This window comes from Vidua macroura, chromosome 1, assembly GCF_024509145.1.
Source record: "Vidua macroura isolate BioBank_ID:100142 chromosome 1, ASM2450914v1, whole genome shotgun sequence".
NCBI lineage: Eukaryota > Metazoa > Chordata > Aves > Passeriformes > Viduidae > Vidua > Vidua macroura.
This window is the reverse complement of record NC_071571.1, coordinates 28,611,462-28,623,972: the sequence shown is the minus strand read 5'-3', so window position 1 is coordinate 28,623,972 and position 12,511 is coordinate 28,611,462. Positions and strand designations below refer to the sequence as shown.

Genomic DNA, 12,511 nt, shown 5'->3' with positions numbered 1-12,511 from the left:
AACTTATGGAAAGGCTGCCTTTCTGTCTAGAAATTCCTGGATTTAACCAGGTGGGAATGCCTAGCTTCTCCCCCTGGGCGGAGCATCTCACAATGGGCTGATGTTATTTTGAGTCACAAGGTGTGTTCTTAATCACCTGTTAAACAGAACTGGCTCTTGGAGAGTGTTGTCTCTGAATCATTCGGCAAGACATTGATGGGCCCATTAACAGGAGATAAGGAAAACTGTCCAGATGCAACTGCTACTCGGATGGTAATAGGAAACATCTTGGTGCTCAGTCTTGGACAGAATTAAAAAAAAAGAAATAGTTTGGAAATACATATAAAACTATTTACAGACAAATATGGTATGGGAATATTTTGAGCAAATCTGTATGTGAGAAAATATTTATTAGTTACAAGTATTCCCATAGGAAAACTGGTATATCCTGGTATTTAATATTTTGTATTTCATTCTGGTATATTTGGTATTTATTCTGTATTTAATATTTGCTCTTTTAACAGTGCTGTAACTTACCACTGAACCAACGCATTTGGAACAGTTCATAGCATCAAAAAACTCATCCACATCGACTGATGCCATCTCAGCACTCTCCAGAGACTGTGAACTGAAGTTAAAAAATTTTATGGGGTTTATAACACCTGGGTCAAAAGGAATATTATTCTGATATACAAGGAGGACCCTTACTGCCAGTATGACGAGCCAGGAGAAGTGGGTTAACCTTAGCCCTGGAGAGTTCTCTCAGCTTCAGAAATACGCAGAATGTAAGTAATTAAAAAAAATATTTAATTTTATGGCTAAAGAAAAACTAGGAGTATTTTGAATGTAGAATATAAAATTTTTGTAATATTGATACTATTCACAGCTTAGAAAGAACACACCCAGGTTTTATATTGATGATGCATTGCTTTTAGAGATCATTGGGAAGAAATCTCTCTATTTCACATTTTTTTATGAATAATCTTTTTTGTTTGAAATTACCTCACCAAATAAATAGTAAACATAATAGAGCAGTTTTAAAAATCACTTTTGGAAATATTTACTGCTTCTTGGGAAAATATTTTCAAGTTTTTTTAAATTGTTTTTTCAATATCTGAATTTGAAGATTTCTAATAGAGATAAAAAGTTATGTGGGTTTTTTTTTCCCCCTGCATTCTTATAACTTAAGCCTCAGTGCAATGTTTGCCAAAACATTTGCCTTCCTTATGGGGTAAAAAAGGCATTTAAGATATTTCTTTACTTTTGGCTTCCCTTTGCTTCTCCAGCACTTCTTGCACACACAATAGTTCAGAGCCAGTTTTAGTAGAACTGTTGATGTCAGGAAAATTGCTTGAATATGCTTGTGTTCAGGTTTGGGTGTGTATGTTAAAGAAAAATATATTTTCTTTCAAGCTTCTTCTGCTCCTCTGTAATGAAAAGTTGCTAGTTTTTTGGAAATGTGAAATATGACACGTTTTTCTGTCAATAGTTCAATTTCCGAGGCAATTAGGAAAAAAATGTTAATATATAACTTTTCGTGTATAATGCTAAAGGAATAAACCCCAGATATGGACTTCAATTTGAATTTCTGGGCTGCCCAATTAAATTTAACTAAAGACTGAGTAACAATATCTTTAATTGTGTGATCTAAGATTTTAAAATGCAATTTAAAACGAAATTGGAACTAATATTTTTGACTTTTATATATATTTTTATGTAACATGGCAAGATACAAAAGGTTGTGACAACAGGTATCTTTACTTACTACTAAATAATAATTATACAGAATTTTGTAAAGCTTGAATATACAATTGTGTTGCTATTTCATTGTCTTTGTTGAACTTGGAAAGGCAATGAACTGAAAATCACCAAATTTCATTTGGTGACTTGGTAGAGACTGATTCACTTAAAAAAATAAAACAAAAAAATATTAATAAAAAAACCCAAAACAACAAAAGTCCTCACCCGGCTGATCAGGGTGTCAGAAGGTGACACTCTGGGGAGGTTTGATTTTGGGGCAGGTGGTGATGAGCACCCAGCTGTGCCTTGTGCTAAGGAGTGGGTTTCACTGCAGGACTTTGGAATAAGTAGGAAATTCACAGAGAGGTGATTTGTTTTGCATTTAGCCTCTACTATGCAGGCTTGTCATTTGCTCTGCCTTTCAGTTTGGTGTAGAGATTTTACTTCATCTTACCTAAATTACAACATTATTTTAACTATGGAAGTTTTAACTTTCTTGAATTTAAAAGAATACCATATTTATAAATTCTATTTTATTTTGCATCAAGCTGTAGTACTAGAGTACTAGAACAAAGAGTATAGTCTACCAAAAACCCACCTGCCTTGGATCATACTCCTAGTGGCTGATAGTCACTTCTGCCTAATAAGATCACTGGCAATCAATACTACTTTTGTACAGCTGTCGTGGGTTGATTGTGGCAGGATGCCAGTTCTCACCAAACTCTTCTATCATTCCTTGCTCTCCTCCCACGTTCTGAGGTGGGGTACATCCATGGGAGACAGTCCTCCACAAACTTCTCCAGTGTGGGCCTTTCCCCTGGGTGCAGTTCTTTGTTGATACAGAACAGATACTGTTAGCTGGTGAATGGGAAGAGGGGATGTGCTGAGCTGCCTTGAACTAGAACCAGTAGGAAATTCTTAAGTACAGAGGGATTTCAATTTCTGCTTTTCTTTGGAGCCTAAGTAAATTTGGTTAAGAAAGTTTGCTTATCCATTTTAGGCACTTCATATGTCTATTCATGCAGAAAGTATTCTCTTTAAAATGCATTTGCTGATGTTTTGCATATTGACTTTTTGATCAGGAGAAAACTCCTTGCACAGTTCCCTTTTTGAGCTGAATCTCCTCAGCCTAAGCTGGCTATAGAGTGAGACAATGTTTAACTTAGGTGACAGCCTCTGGCTAGGGCACAAGCACACACCACCTCGCAAGTCTGAAAGCCTTAGTTTGGATCCTGTATAGGAAGGGGTCACACTGTTCTGCTGCACAGCAGGGCACACTTGGAGGAGTGAGGGATTTGGGTTTGAATCTTTTGAGGTTGAAGGTCAGTCTGAAACAATGTCCTTGATCTTTCTCCTATCTGGAAAGCAAGCCTGTCTCATCTCTGCCTGTTTTATGAAGAAAACTTACTGCCAAACTTTACTGAAATCAGTCACACCTGCAAGTATTAAAATTTCCAAGAAGAATGGAGGAATGGGTCCACACAGATTGTAAGAGACATTAAGACCCTCTTCTTTAAGAAGAAATAGAGCTCAGGTGGCACCTAAATGAGCTGCTTCTCTTGGCATCAATTGACTTCAGTCATGCAGAGAAAATCTCAAACTATATTTAGATACAGACTACACAGATAATAAATACATCCAGAGTTGAGTCATATGTGCATATATAACTCATATAAGTGTGGACATTATAGATCCAACTGTCTTGGACTTAGAGCATAAATTCCCTTTTTAGGGAAACCACCAAAGTAGGTGGTTGGATCTTTCACTATATAAAGCCCTTTAAATTACTCCTGTGGAATCTAGTGCTCTGAGAAGGACACGTGCTTTTCACTTTCTGACTGAAAGACACTTTGCTCTAGTTCAGGGTAGTTCTTCTTTTTATTAATCTTCTGTGAGCTTGATGATAGTCTGTCTACTCTGGCAAGTACTGTTAAGCAAGGTCTGCTCTTAGCTCTGTGTGCAGCTGCTGTCCTTGTAATCACTTTGAGAAGTTTCTACCACATCTTGTCTGCCTGTTTTCTTCACATAGTTATAGTATGATTCAGTGCTTTATCCAACTGTACTGTTTGGTGAACCCAAACTCTGAATGCAAAATTTCTTTCTTGAATATGTAATAGCTTTTCTCAATTTCCATAAAAATAACTGAAGAGCAAAGGAGAATGAGTTCTCCATCACTTGTTCCTAATCAAAAATATTTCCATCTAAGCAATACTCAGAACTTCATAGTAAGTGAATATCTTGCTGTAAATTAATCCAAGGAGTATCTGTAATTTTTTCTTACTGAATTATTTTTGAGCTCAAGTCAAGGGAATTTTATGCTTTCAATATAGGCTTTGTCTGCCTGCCACATCAAATAATTTGGGGCTTCAATGAATTTTTGGAACAGTTTAAATATTACTGAACAAAAAAAATATTTTTGAAGTCTAAAGAGTATATTACCTAATACTTGGCACTTTGCAGTTAATATGCATATGTGTGGTTTTGGAAGAATAATTATTTCCAAAGACAGTTCCTCTATATCCTTCTTCCGAGTCAAATTAAAAATCTCCTCTCTCCTCTTGTTCCAAAGACAGAACAGTAGAACATATTTTGCATTACATCTTTGCCTGGTTTCAAATTGCCTCAGATGAATAGGTGAAAAGAAAAAAAAAAAAAAAAAACAACCTGGGATAACTGGTGTGGTTATTATATAATAGTGATAATAATGACAACAATAATAATGTAGTCCACACTAAATCCTGAGGAAATAAATACACTTGAGAGAAGAATTTTTTTTTTCTCCTTTAGATTTCATAATCAGTGCTGACTGCGGGGGGGCAAGGTGAAAAGATATAGGGATTTTTCTGCATAAAACTGTCATTGCATAGAGTAAGGTACAAGATGTTTCAGGCAGAAGCAGTTCCTTCTAAACTATATGGTACCAGATATGTATTTGTAAGTTGTATGGGGAGCAGCTGAGGGAGCTAGGGTGGTTTAGCCTGGAGGAAAGGAGGCCCAGAGGTGATCTTATCACTCCCTTCAGCTTCTTGAAAGGAGGTTGTAGTCAGGTGAGGGTTGTCCTTTTCTCCCAGGCAACCATCAATAGAACAAAAGCTGTCAGTCAATAGGACAAAAGCTTAAAAGTCTTAAGCTGCACCAGGGGAGGTTCAGGTTGGACATCAGGTTTTCCTCCTGGGAAGGGTTGTTAAACATTGGAACAGACTGCCCAGGGCAGTAGTGGAATCACCACACCCGAAATGTTCAAGGAATGAATGGATGTGGCACTTAGTGCAATGGTCTGGTTGACAAGATGGTGATGAGTCAAAGATGGGACTTGATGATCTTGACATCTTTTTCAACCTAAATGATTCTGTGATTCACTGATATTGCCATTCTGTACTACTCCAAACAGGAGCCTGAACTGTAAGGGCATTAGAGAGAAGCAATATAAATAGCTTCATTATGATTATTGTCTGTATGGTAAATTGGATTAGTTTGGACAGGATTTTTTTTAAACTTTTTTATTAAATGAATTTTGTGTCTCCTTTTTATTAAACAAAGTATAATTTGTAGTCCAAATTATATGTTAAAAGGAGCTTAGAGGATCCTGCTCCAAAACCAAGTGTGGAAATATTGAAGGGATTTGAAACAGTTAAAACAAAACTATTTCATGAGTCAGCTAAGCATTAAAAAAGGGAAAAAAAAAAAAAAAAGGAAGCTCTTCTTTCAGTAGGCGGAGAAAAAGACCTCTGAGCTCTGGCAGCATGTGCACTCTGGGGAAATAGCTTGGTTTTGTCCTTTTGAGTTTGTCAACAAAACGTGCCCTGAGGAAAAGCCTGAAAAAACCCCTTTTTTGCAGAACTTTTGGCAGTGATTTTTTCCCAGGCTGATGGAGGAAAACTTGAGCAGTCTGTCACAGACTGAAGATAGAAATAGATGTTGGAGTGCTACTGAAATGACTGTGAGAACAGAAACAGTATCAGCAGCTGCAGCATCTTTTGATATAGCATGAATAGCTGCTGCAAGAACTAGACAATGAAACAATTTTATAGGGGAACAGGAAGGAGGAATTTGTGAAAAAGATCACTGAAGAAAATTGGGAAGATCAGTAAAAGTTTTGGTTCAAAGTTAAGTTGTCAGAGACTCTTGAGTGGGCTTGGCTCTGTGGTCCTCACAGAGGGAAATATTATCTTTTACAATGGGTATAAATTATAATGTTCAGGGAACTTCATATATGTGGCATCTGGTTACCAGCAGCTATGGGCCATTATACAATCCCTCAGAGGATCCCAGGTTTCTAGTGACATATGGAATTGTGCTAATTCTAATGAGGGAATGAATCTCATTGGAAAAAAAAAAAAAAAAAAACAGCTATTTTTGACTGTGTGGCAAGTAGAGAGAGAATATCACTGGTGATTACTGAAAATAGTTTTACCCCAAGTACTGGATTTTAGGATTATAGAGTTTCTGCTGCTATTAGCAAAGATAGAGGCAATTAGGTTCTCAAAAAGTTTTGATTTGACAGAATCTGTTAGACTGGCTGAAGGGTGCAGTCTGCCAGCTCTGCCTGTACAATATCCCATGCACTTGGGAAGACTTCATGGAGAAGTCTTAGTGAGAGATCCAGTGTTTGCATGCAAGGCCTGGGGGTAGAATGGCCAGAAAAAGGGACCAGTTGATAATTTGTAGAGTCTGGATCCTTACCCTAAATCTGTGATTGGGAACTAAAAATCTAAGTAGGAGAAAATGGAGTGGAGAAAACTACTCAATGGTTTGGTGGGGCACTTTAGTTCTCCTGAGAGGTGAACTATGCATATTTATATAAAACTGTAATTTTTTTCTTCAGATCTGTGAATTTAAATCCTTTGTTCACATTCCTGTGTTGCACCAATTTAGAGAAGATGGGTTAGGGATGGTACATATTTTTTATTTAGGCTCTAGTCAGATTTACTCTTAGAAAGCCCTGAACTCTGTCCAAAGGGAAGGCTGCTACATACAGTCTTCACTAATGAGGATATTAGATCTGACTTTGACTTCTGTTAGACTGAAATCCAGAATAGAGAAGATACAAAGTTGTGAATTTATTTTTCATTTGACCACTCATAGCTGAGACTTGACTTCTGAAGATCATACCATAGATAAAGTTGTGGGATATTGAAAAATGGGCCCCAATATCAAATGGAGAAATATTAGTGTATTTCTTTCCTTTCTCTAATGAGGTTTTCTGTGTTAGGTCTTGAAGAGAATGTAAGATAGGAATGATGAGTTGAGCATTTCTGAAGGAAAAAAAAAAAGCTGATAAACATGCAATAATACAATATGGTCTGGATCTTTGAGGTGGGCGTTCTAATGAGATAAAATACTTAGTGTTTCTGCCATGATAAATGCCTAGTGGTAACTAGCAGTTGTGTTTTTAACCAAACAGAAGCTGATCAATTCTCCAGTTAGCCTGTCAATGGTAAACAGTATAATATTGACTCTGTTGACAATTCTGAGTAAGGAGGAACCTTTTTATGTCTGTCAGGTGGGACACTCGTGTAGGCAGAGCTTGTTTCTTGTGTTCCACTGCTTCCACTGTAGAAGGGCATCCAACTTGTTTCAGGTATAAACTGTTTAGAGAAAGGAAAAACTATTTAGGGAAAGGAACAATGTAGAAGGGTTCTGAACTCTTTGCTTTGGTTAAAGGGACTGTGAAATTATTCAGGAGTTTCTTTATTTTGTGACAAAGGCAGATGCTCTTAAGTACATTTTTGTCCGTCTCAGCCTGCTATATGTTCTAGTTTGAAACATTCCTTTAGGAAATACTGGTTTTCATAGAACTTTAAATGGTACATGGTAACAGCACAAAGTAGTCACAATGAGTGACTTGGAGTATCTTATTACAGTATTATGTTAATGTCTTAGCTAATTACAGGGATCCTCTCCTGTCTTTTAACTGCAAGAAACTTCATATGTCAGCAGCAGGGAGACATGTTTTATGAGCAGAAAATAGTGAATTTATAATTGTTACTATCAGCTGGTAAAATTGGGACAAATCTCCTGTTTATTAATCTGCCAGAATCATAGAATTGTAAAGGCTGGAAAAGATTCTCTTCCTCTGCAGAACAGAAGATGCTCTTGGAGTATCAGATTTGTTCAAGAGTTCCAATTAAAGGGATTATAGTCAGCAAAATCCAAAACTAGTGTTGCTTCTGTGTGCTGTTGACTTGAGACTATTAACAGGAGATAATGTATCATAACATGAAGAGACTTAATTAATTTAGTAAAAGCAGAGAAGGCAGTAGGCTCTTAGAGTATACCTGTATTTCAAAGATTTTGAAAAATGATGAGAAATTGGTCCAGAGTTGGATCAGTTCAATGAAGTACCAGCTGTTTATAGCATCAATTTCCTTCCTAAAGAGCTGCCTCTGGTTCCTGAATAATTGATTGGTAGGGTCAAAATTATGATGCTCCAAAAATTGTAACTTGCATTTAGGGGTAAAGAAAGTATTAGGAAGCAAATGGTCTCAGTTGTGCTAGTGCTAGCACATTTGATTTTTCTATTTTAGGAAAGCTAGTGGAAGTGTCAAAGTTGTGTACCTGTTTAGGTCTCGTATGGAAGAAATGTTAAAATAATTGAAGAAGGAAAAAAATAGATTCAGGCTGCTTGATAGTACTAAGTTGTATTGATCCCAGAATCCAGAGATAAAATTCTGTTAGAAAAGGCTATGATTATTACAAACATTATTTGTGCATGGGGAAGCACTGGAAATGTTTCCTGTGTGATGAATAGGACACTATCCCATCATCAGAAGCATTTGGTGGTCTCATTACAAGATAATTTACCTGCAACCTTTTTGGACATTGGCTTAGTCTGGGAGAGTAGGGAAGAGATAACAATCACAATACTGAAGAAGACGGCAAGGTTTGCTCAGTCTTGCTGAGCAGTGAAACACAGTAGCTCAATACATGCTAGTTCAGTACAGATGTTAAATTTGTTGTGCTGAAACTGGACAGGGTTAGGCCCTTATTTTCAGGAAAATCATATAATTTTCTAGATTATGCTACTAAGTTTCCAGTGTTTCTGCTGAGGGCGCAGTAGCTCTTTCAGTACCTGGGAAAGATTAAGTTAGTCAGAGCTCTAGCACTGCCAATAGGATCAGGGCCTGTGTTAACTCTTAGACATACAGACTATTATTTAATGGTTCTTAAATAATAAGGTTTTAATAGAAGGGAATTATGAGAAGGGTAAAAGTTAATGACTTTGCATTTCCATTTTCAAGGATATCGTTGCAAGAAGTGTAAAGAGTTCTTACAAAGTTCACAACAGAAGCACTTGTGAACAGAATCACAGAATGGGTAAATGAGGCTGAACAGGACCAGCTCCCTTAGTCTTTTTTTTGCAAGAGATGTTTTCAGGTTTCTTTGGCTGAGGGTTTCATGATGTATGGTAGCTAGTAGCTTTGAGTCTGAAAGGTCTTTGAGTTCTGAAAGGCAAATGGTGTCATCTCACCTTGCTCTTTATTTCCTTGGTCAAAAATAATGACATTGTCTAGAATTGAAGCTGCATGGGTACATGGTGCTAGTCGGTAACACCTGGTGTTGCAGCATCTGCTGTTACTGGCATTGAACATATATTGTGCCTATTACAGATGTGACATATGGTCATCAAATTATTGAATGTCTATTTATACACTGTAAAATATGTAAACATTGATTACGCCTTTGTATATTTCCTGTGTTTCTATGTATCTTCCATTTTCCTTTTCCTTTATTGTTTGGTTGTTTCTATGGACATTTGCATGTAAACAATAAGAAGCTTTTGTTTCCTACGAGTTCAACTGTTCCTCTTGCTTATTCTTATTATAAAGATTTGGAGGATAATTCAATTGGTTGCTGTGGAAATGAGCCTGATGTCACAAACAGAGAGTTACAGTTCACTAAGCCTTTAAGAAACAAAATGAAGGGAGAATGGGCTAATTGGAGAGCCATGTGACTGTAGCAGAATCTCAGCTCTTATTAAAAGCATGTATTTTTAGTCACTGCATTTCTATAGAAGAGCTGGAAAGTGTAATTCAAATGATGACAATCCATGACTCATCAGACAAACTGGAAAAAACAGCTCTGAGAGAAAGGATGATCCTACTTCACCTTCATCAGATTCACACTCAGTAAAGTAGTAACCCATGGCAGGTCCCTTAAGCCCAGCAAAGCTTCATATGCTTGAAGAAAGAAGGGGAAAGCTGCTTGTCCAACTTATCCACTGAAAAAATACACTTTGCTATTAGCTTTACCACTTCTGCTGTTCTGCTTCTCCTGGGTTTCTCAAGAAAGGAGAGCCAAAGCTGCCTTCCTTGTTCCTCTTGAGAACAGAAAGGTTGGTCTTGGTGGCTCAAATCGAGAGTCAGAGGTGTCTGAAGAAGAGGGGAATTAGGGCTGTCTGATACTGTCAGGAGACTTTCCTCCATCTGCCATTAATTGGGGTGAAGGGCCCTGGATTGCCTTCCTCTCTGTTGTTTTCTACCAGTTAAAAGAAGCAATAAATTAAAATGTGCTCATAATTACATCTGTTTTCGTTGTGTTTTTAGGCACTAAAAATATATTGCTTTTTGTGTGGCTCTGGAAGATTTTTAGTGGATGCTATGCAGTGTCACTGCATAGTTTTGTTGGCTGCAATGCAGAATTGAATGGCTTTTTAAGGACATTATATATTGCTAAATTTGTCTTTAGAACTGCCCAGATTTTGTGTGGGTCATAATTTTATTAAAACCAGTATAGAATATAGACAAAATAATTTGTGATTAAATTCCAATATAATATGATTTTATATTAATTCTGAAAATAGAAATGCTTGATTTTATTTTAAACATAGAAGCAACAAATAGTTTTTGTAATTGCAGATGATCCTGCCTTGGAACAGGGGTTGTACTAGATAGTCTAGAGAGATCCTTTCCAACCGTAACAATTCTGTGATTCTGATATTGAGACACTCAGATTAATTCTAGAAGTAGTAATAGAGATAAAAAGTTTGTTTTGAAGAGTGTGTTTCCCAGAATTAAGTTGCCTAGTAATAGACGTTTTCATTCATGAAGGCATACTGAAGAGCTTTAAAATGCTTTGTTAACTGTTGTTTCTTAGTTGTTGGTTCTGGTTTTGTTTGTTATTTGTGGTTTTCTTTTTCTTTTTTTTTTTTTTTTTTTTTTTTTTTGTTGGTTTTTAGTTTTTGAGTTTCATTTTTGTTTAAGTAGAATGCTGTTTCTACTTTTAGTATGTTATTTATGTTTGAAATTCACTACAGAAATGGAACAGACTCCAGTATCCTTGCCTGTATCAACATAAACACTTTAGCAATCCTTCTAACTGCTTTGAAAGAAAGCATAGGCTGTATATTGGTTAAGAGCCTATAGATAGTGCTAATTGAAATGAATAGAAGGAAACAGTGAAAATTTTATAGATGTTTATGAGAGGAGGATGGGAAGATGGTTTATGTACTAAGTATATGTCTGAATTCTTTGTTGAATAGTGGCACTTCAGTACTGGATAGGCTTTAAGAGTTTGATAAATTGCTGAAATTACACTAGAGATGGCAAAAGCACATTGAAGAGATGTGAAGAAAATGAGTGAGTGACAAGAGTTCCTGGGATAAAAATCTAAAAGTCCTGAAAGGGGAAAATTACAAAAAAATGTAAAATAGAAGATGTGGGAAAACAAAGCGAAACTAATGGTTTCAAATAAAGTTGGAGTCTACCAAGTTTTGGTTGACCAAAATTTGTGTCTGTGCCATTTTTACAACCCATAGGTAGTGCCATGAGTGATGTAAGAAAACAGAGAAGAACAGATGTTAGAAACAGCATATGAGGACACATGTTTGGAAAATTTTGATTTACATTTGCTGTTTGATTATGAAAAATAATAATACTACTGAAAAAACATAATCATTAAATTGGGAAAAAATAGCTGCAGCAGAAGGAAAAGAATTCACATCAAGCCTTGGTGGCTAGCCAAAGTTTATCTTGTAAAAATTATTTAAATTACCTTATGTTAATTATTTTTTATTCTGTAGAGGGCCCTCTAGAAGTTTTTGAATATAAATTCTTCATTTTTAAAATCTGTGAAGATGTATACAGGCATTATTATTTTGATTTAAAAGCTTGACTACTTATTTAGCTAATTTTGGGAGAGGGTGAATCCAAGCAAGTACTCAATCTAGAATTTGAAAAAAGCCCCTTACAGTCCCTTTGGAGGTGCTCTTATTTTAGAATAAATCAGAAATGTTCATTCAGATTTGTTTCAGTAGATAAGAAGTTAGTTAATTAGGAACTAGCTAATACTTAGTGAAGTAATGACCCATTTCATATGCCTTTAAGTATAGAAACATATTTTTGTATTTAAAGACTGTGAAGCATCTCTTTGGACTTGCTTTCTGCATTGTTTTACTTAATGTCTATGTTAAACTGTGCAGTCTTTCTCAGAAGCACTCTCTCAATGCCCTTTTCTTTTTTATGAAGTGGATTCCACCTCACTTTCTTTCTCCTTTTCTGAAAGGGAATGAAACTGTTTCCCATTTCTTCCATCTGTTTCATTTTTTTTCACAATAATTATTGGTTTATATTGACTAAACAGGTGGAAGAAATAGAAAACAGTTTCATCCCTTTCACAAAAGGAGAATAAAGTCCATTATCATAGCAGATGTTTGTTTCCACCATGGGTTTATTTTTCTAATAATTTCTTAGTGTTAAGAATTACACAGAATATCAGTCTTGTCCTAATCTTTCGTGAACACTTGACAGGAGAGATTCCCACTTTTATCAATAGACTTTCAGTCTAATGTAAA

At 36.1% G+C, this 12,511-nt stretch overlaps 1 protein-coding gene across 2 annotated transcripts in view; it reads left to right on the top strand.

Annotated features, from left to right (window-relative positions):
- The window catches only part of DGKB (diacylglycerol kinase beta), a 337,132-nt gene that overhangs the window by 32,105 nt on the left and 292,516 nt on the right, over window positions 1–12,511 (top strand). For both annotated transcript variants that reach the window (XM_053989200.1, XM_053989191.1), the window contains exon 2: window positions 504–764. In XM_053989200.1, coding sequence (XP_053845175.1) covers window positions 695–764 — 70 coding nt within the window. In that variant the 5' untranslated portion in view covers window positions 504–694. The remainder of the gene's footprint in view (window positions 1–503; window positions 765–12,511) is intronic.